Source organism: Arachis duranensis, chromosome 9 (genome assembly GCF_000817695.3).
Source record: "Arachis duranensis cultivar V14167 chromosome 9, aradu.V14167.gnm2.J7QH, whole genome shotgun sequence".
Lineage (NCBI taxonomy): Eukaryota > Viridiplantae > Streptophyta > Magnoliopsida > Fabales > Fabaceae > Arachis > Arachis duranensis.
Genome location: NC_029780.3, coordinates 12180405 through 12187123, shown reverse-complemented (window position 1 = coordinate 12187123; position 6719 = coordinate 12180405). Strand labels below are relative to the sequence as shown.

Here is a 6719-nt window from a genome sequence, read left to right as displayed (position 1 = left end):
CATGTCTATCTATAAAAGATAGTCATGTAGATAACAACTTTTGAAATGAAAATTTATTTATTTTGATAGAATTATGATAAATAGAAAACAGTTGATAAAAGATATATAAAAACTTAAAAGATAATAAATGCTTCACTATTTAAAACGACATCATTTTCCTACTCATGTGATAGTAACAAGACATGCACTACTCTAAATAACAAAATATACAAACAATTCAATTTTATTTTACACTATTTATTTAACGAAGGACCTACATATCTCTCATTTACTATTTTAGAGGATCTAATCGGTACTTTTTTAATCGTCACTTTACGCTTAAGCTCCATATTTATTTGACTGAGATGAGCCAAACACGAGAGGATGATACTGCCACAGTAATGGCACACCCAAATGGTTCCCAGTAACCCATTTTTTCTTCCAAACCCACCCTTTTTTCATGCATCACTCGAATCCAAGAATGGGGGTAACTGTTGGGTTGAAGGTGTTGTCTCTAGTAGCCATAGCCTCCCTCCTTGTGTTCGAGGAGTGGGTCTCCACACCCGCATGCAACTTGGTTGACCCCTTTGAAGATCCCAAATTTGAAGACGACCCTGAAAACTTGAAGGTCATGCTTGTCGCTGACCTTCTCTTGTTGGGCTCTGAGTCTGGTTATTTAAGCGTCTTTTTCAGGGACTACTACATATCCAAGTTCTTTAGGGTACTTCCTTAACTCGCCTTGTAGTTCAATGATAGTAGCTGCTTCAATTAGGTTTTGCTACTAACCTTGTGTTGGGTTTAAATGTGTTTTTTGTTTTGCGCACCAGGTGTTTGTTAAAATGTTCTGATGTGTTTTTTTATTGAATGACTTCTCACTTTCTCTTGTGCGTTTAACTTATTGGTAATTATTATGTAAGCTGCTATGTTCTGATTTTACTCACATCATAATATTAAGGGAAATGGTACTTGAGCAGTTGAGCAGCACACCGACAGTGGGGTGTTCCTATGGTGAAAAATAAGTTTTTGCGTGTTAAGAGTATGGGTTGATGTTTATATGTTATGGACGAATAATAAATACTTAGGATATTTTACAATTTTGACAAGGTGTCAATAGGTGATATGATTGGAGTGGAAGGTTCTACTACCATTATATGCCTATATGGTACTATAAGCACCTTTTGAGAATGATATAAGGACAATAAAAGAACTTCTTAGCAATTTAGTACTTTTCTTTACTTTTTCTAGCTTTTGCATTTCTTTAGAATTAGCTAATTTTGATTCATTAGAATTGGGCCAAAATTTAAGGGTGGTGGAGGTGGATGTCGGCATGAGCTATGATATGACATTATGTGTGTACAAAAATCATTTCTCAAGTATTAGACTCCTAACTTGTCTTCTAAAGATTCATGTTAGTCTTCCCTGAAGAAGTTTCATTTAATATTGGCGAGGCAAAAGAATGAAGAATGTTTTCTTTGTTTGAATAATTAATGTTTGATAATAAATTTATGTTCAAGGTTTACTCTTGCATTTTCTACTAGTTTCTGGATAAGATAACTGTTATGAAGTATGAACTCAGCTTCAACAGAGAAATTTTTGAGAGTAGGTGTATACACTTAGGCTGCAAAAGCAGCCTTGTGCTTTTGTTAAATAGAAACCTATTTTTCAATGTTTATTTTTATTTTATTCTAAATGAGGCAGATAAGTAGGAACCTAATCACTAGGTTACAAAATATAGATATTGAGATAGTAGTGTCGGAAAAAATATATTCATAGTTCCCACTATTCCCATATTTTGGATGGACAAAAAGTACAAAGAACATCTGTCCTGAGGTAGAGACATCTTGCCTGTCTCCCCTCCCAGACAGGTTTTTGTCTCTCAATGTCTCTATACTTTTATGCTGGAACTGTCTCCAACACTGCCTATGAGACTCCTACTCTCTCTATTATGTGTTTATGTAAAGTAATTGTAGTTTCAACAATGCTGCGATACACAAAAATTTAAACCCCGTCATCTTATATTTATGCAATTTTCACTATCTGATCACATACACTCTTTATCTCCTTAGGCTTTCTAAGGAACATATATTTTTGTAATATGTAACCAGTAGAGAAATTCCCTGCCTTCCTTGTTTGCGTATTATACTTCAGTGATGCTTGATTAATGTGGCTTCTTGTTTATAGTCTTGTAATTGATAAATTTTACTAGTATGCAAGAGTTTGTGCTGCCAAGCATGCTGCTGAGATTGGAATTCCGGGTTACCTCATTGTTGAATTTGAACATTGACATCCACGTATTAGTTTCATTTATCCAACCAGTTTAATTTAAAAATGCAACATCTGGCCAGAAATCTTTTGAAAGTTTGAAGCCTGATTTGCTTCTTGTCTTGGGAGATGTATCTGCAAAAGGTTCTGAGTTGACAAGAAGCAAATGGACGTCAGTGCTTCAGCAGTTTTACCAAATTTTGGGCCCCTTTGTCGATCTTCCATTCCATGCTGTTCTTGGTGATAGGGATATTGGAGACTGCAGTGATCTTGATCTCAACAAAGTTAACTGGATTTCTAGCAAATTACCAGGATTGGATCCTTCTGGCTGTGGTGCATTTGAAATTAATAATATCAGTTTTGTGACACTGAATGCTGTGGCCTTACTCTGTGGTAACAATAGTTTACGGTTTGGTATTGAAAAGGTAATAGAGAGGGAAAGTCTAGAATTTCTCAATGAAACAGGAGGAATAAATGATTCTATCAACACTACAGATGCCAACTATAACTTCATGTGGAGGGTTCACTCCATGCCATCTGGATCAGGACCTGTAATTCTACTCCATTTTCCTTTGAAACAAACAGGAAACCAGCGCCAAGGTGGCATTGATACTTTAAAGAGATCACCTATCTCTTTAATTGAGGGGTTAAATGAGGTCTCAAAACCCAGGTTAGTGGATAACTGGATATCCTTCATATAAATGATATACTGCACCTTTTTTTTTCTTATCATAAAATATGCTACGGTTCAGAAAAGGTCATGTCATCTGTCATCATGTTCTTGCTTTCTTATGTAGTAGCTAGGATGATCATATAGTTTCGGATCATCTGGTCTATTCATATGTTCATTTCTTTCAGGTTAATATGCATTTTGGCCCAAAGAATTTTGATTTAATAAATTTATCTCAAATATGTTGGACTAATATGTTAAAGCCCGATTCATTTAAGTATCAATTTGTATGTTAAATTGTTAACTCATCTTTTAATTCTGCATGTGATTTCAATTTTCATTCTTGCTCTTTTTTTTTTGAATGAAAGCTCTCATAAGAAATTGAGTTTTATAGTACTCTAGAAAGTTAGGAGATTCATGCACACAGTCAGTAGTTAACTAGTTATGTATTTGTTTAAATAATAACATATATTTTGTAGTTTGAAGGCAATATTCAACACATTCTTTCAGAATTCATGCTGAGACTTTCTATTTCACTTTGTTCTGGTTGTATCAGGGAGCATATTGGAGCTGGTCTGTACAGATTACGTCATACCCTTCCGCAAAATGCTTCTGAGTACATTTTACGAGCTCTGAAGCCAAGGTAATCAATGTTGCTCTGAGGTTTTTACTTCCAGATATTTTTTGTGTTCATATAATAAATACACACATGATATCTCTTATTTTTTCTATCAAAGTTGCAACAAACTTGCAATTCATCTTGTCATAAGTTTGCTCTCCATTACTATTTCAGTATTTTGCTTAGTTATTTTTCTGGAACTAAATACTGCTGGAAAAATTATATAGTTTCTCTTTGCTGGTATAAAAAAGAGGTTATTGCTAGGATTTGAGACTTGATATTGGTATGAGCCCTGAGCTGTTGAAAATTGAAAGATTTGGTATCCATGATGTTGTATAGTGCAAACTGTTAGGTGCCACTCATCCTCTGCCTCAAACGGACATTTTTCCTATCCGATTTCTTCCCTGTCTCTCAAATGGTTTTTATTTTTTTTTACTGCACATGGAGAAAACCTAAGGACCAATGAGAACAAACAAAAACTGAGCAATTACTTGATTCTTAGCGAGCCAAATATCAGCAATTGATCATTCATCCACTCCATTGATGGGAGGTCTTTTCCAAGGAGCAAGTCTCAAAATTCTTATAAACACTGAGGTTTGAACTTAGGGTTTCAATAATCATTCTTGTTACCCTCCTATAGGATGAAAATAACCTCTCACAAATGGTTGTACCAACCTGGATTATATTAAGTCTAACCACATGCATATGTTGTGAACATTTGGGGCAAAGGAAGATTGAAGAAGAGAAGATTGGTGGAGAAGTCGAGGAGGTACAAAAATGATTATTTACATTAGGGGTGAACAGAATGAGAGAGATAAGCGTATTATTATCTACTTTTAAATATTACGTGGTCCTTTTCTCTAAACCCCATATTCTCAAGACAGAGTTCCATGCTCCCTAGAGGCCAATTGCAACCCACAAAGCTTATCTATGCAGGCTATGCAGAATGATCTTTTCGGTGAAGCCTGTGATGCATCTGGCATCTGCTATTCTCACCCTGATTTTCCCTCAGTTACCCCTCTAATATTATTGACTATTGAGTTCTTTTTAGTAAGACTTCATTTGAATAGTGGGTATTGAATATGAACTACTTGCATGGTTGTGTATTAGTATATAATTTTAGTTCTATCCTATTATTATACAGGATAATTCTTTTCTGGATAAAAGAAAAATTTCATTAAGGTAAGAAGGATAATACAAGATAGTTTTTCATTCTCTATAAACAACAGATTTATCTATAAAGCATAGCTTTTCATTCTCTCAATATGGTTGAGAGGGAAAGTCCTCTTCATAGATCATAAGCTTTACACCAAATAGATGCCAAATGTCAAATTGTATTGCACAAAACTTGCTTGTCAAAAGATTTGTCATTTAAACTGCAAGCATTATGCTCCAAGCAAATAATCCCAACAACCATGGCATATACTGCAGTGCCATAACAAGCATCATCAATAGGAGCCGATCTAAAGTTTCAGGACACACCCAGCATTCAATAAAAATACCAAACAAATCGTTATCCAGGATAATAATCTGGTTTACTGGGAGTTTGTTGCAATGTGAATTCTGAAAGCCAATTCAGTTTGTATCCTTATATTGAATGTTTAGAAATTTTGAATATCTCTACGTGGTTTGGTTTAACTTTTCCTCAAGTAATAGTGGGATGCTGCTCAAATATTGAACTTCCTTATTTTTCTAGTTGATGCCCTATAGTTTCTTAATGATAATATAGTAATGAGATCCCTTGACATGTCTGCAGGATTATTTTCAGTGCTCACAGCCATTCATTTTCTGACCATGTTCATTTCGACCAAACTAGAGAGATTACAGTTCCGGCAATGTCATGGAATGCAAGAGATGATCCTGGATTTGTGTTTGCCACATTTCAGAAGACAGGTAGAGCAATCAGCATCAGCTATTGTTCTCTCGCTAGAGAATCTCATATTCTTCTTGTCTATATCTCTATAATGGTTTTGTTTTGCTTCTTTTGTTTAAAAGGATAGTAGGAACTATTATGCAAACCACAGAAAGAGCATATCATAGAAAGACACCACAGGCAAACAAAAAAAAGGGGGAGAAAAGAGTGTAGGGTTTGTCTAGATACACATTTTTTCATCATTATTGATTGTATCAATTTGACAATTTTGAAGTCCAAAATTTTTGCTACAGGCAACTAATCCAGCTTTGAGGATTCACCCTTCATTAATTAAGGCTCCGTTTGGATTGTGCTTTGGGACAAATATAGAGACAAAGAAATAGAGATGGAAAATTTAAAGACAGAAATGGGAACAAAATTGTTTTTGTATCTTGGTTGCTAAAATCATAGATACAAATATAGAAAAAAAAAAGAGTAATTTTTATCCATCTTTCTCTTACATTAAACAAATCTCAACTTTCTGCCACCACTCCTACTCACTAGAGATCATAGTTATCGGAACCGAACCGGTAATCGAATCGGTCAGATTATTGGATCACTGGATCACTGGGTTATTGATTCAACTGGTGGGTCACTGGTTGAACCGGTCAACCCGGTATTAAATAATTATATAAAATTTAATTATTTTTTATTATAACTTATTGAAAAAATAATATTAATAAATATCATATAATCATGAAAAGAAAAAATAAATTATGATTAATAAAAAAATTTTATTTATCTTCTTTTTAATTTGTATATATTTAATAAAATTTATAGTTAAATAAAATATAATTGATTTAAAAATAAGTGATTTTATAATGAAAATAAATTGAATATAAATAAAATAAAAAAATGCTATATGTAATGGTGCATTCTATGATGTAGAAATAAAATTGTTTTTACATGTGTAGAAGGACATGTGTCAATGTATTAGTAGTTAACATTGATGGTTTTTATATCTGTAACATAGAGACAACTTATTAGGTTTTTTTATTTTAATAAATTGAATAAATATTTTATTTATTAAAATAAATAATTTTAAAAATTATTACCATGTAGACGAGATATATGTATTAGGTTTTTTTATTTTAATAAATTGAATAAATATTTTATTTATTAAAATAAATAATTTTAAAATTATTACTATGTAGACGAGATATATGTATTTGTAAATATAAAAATATATTTTATACGATCTTAACCGTACTACTTCCATCTACTGACGTTTTTTATTAGAATTTACACTAAATCAATTCAAATAATGATAAGGTGGG

At 33.0% G+C, this 6719-nt stretch overlaps 1 protein-coding gene across 2 annotated transcripts; it reads left to right on the top strand.

The window, feature by feature from the left end:
- The first annotated feature begins 316 nt into the window (after positions 1-316).
- On the top strand, positions 317-5733 carry LOC107464751 (uncharacterized). Of its 2 annotated transcripts, XM_016083704.3 has the most exons (5): positions 317-700; positions 2325-2911; positions 3468-3554; positions 5287-5423; positions 5526-5733. In XM_016083704.3, the coding sequence occupies exons 1-5, from the start codon at positions 440-442 to the stop codon at positions 5528-5530; spliced, it is 1077 nt and encodes a 358-aa protein (XP_015939190.1). In that variant the 5' UTR covers positions 317-439; the 3' UTR covers positions 5531-5733. The 2 variants fall into 2 exon arrangements, with proteins under 2 accessions (XP_015939190.1, XP_015939189.1); XM_016083703.3 differs by having other exon boundaries at positions 5287-5733.
- The last annotated feature ends 986 nt before the right edge of the window (positions 5734-6719 follow it).

Coding starts and splice junctions, on each gene's coding strand:
- LOC107464751 (XM_016083703.3), top strand. CDS start 440: ATGCATCACTCGAATCCAAGAATGGGGGTAACTGTTGGGTTGAAGGTG. Junction 701..2,324: donor ACATATCCAAGTTCTTTAGG/GTACTTCCTTAA, acceptor ACATCTGGCCAG/AAATCTTTTGAAAGTTTGAA. Junction 2,912..3,467: donor AATGAGGTCTCAAAACCCAG/GTTAGTGGATAA, acceptor TGGTTGTATCAG/GGAGCATATTGGAGCTGGTC.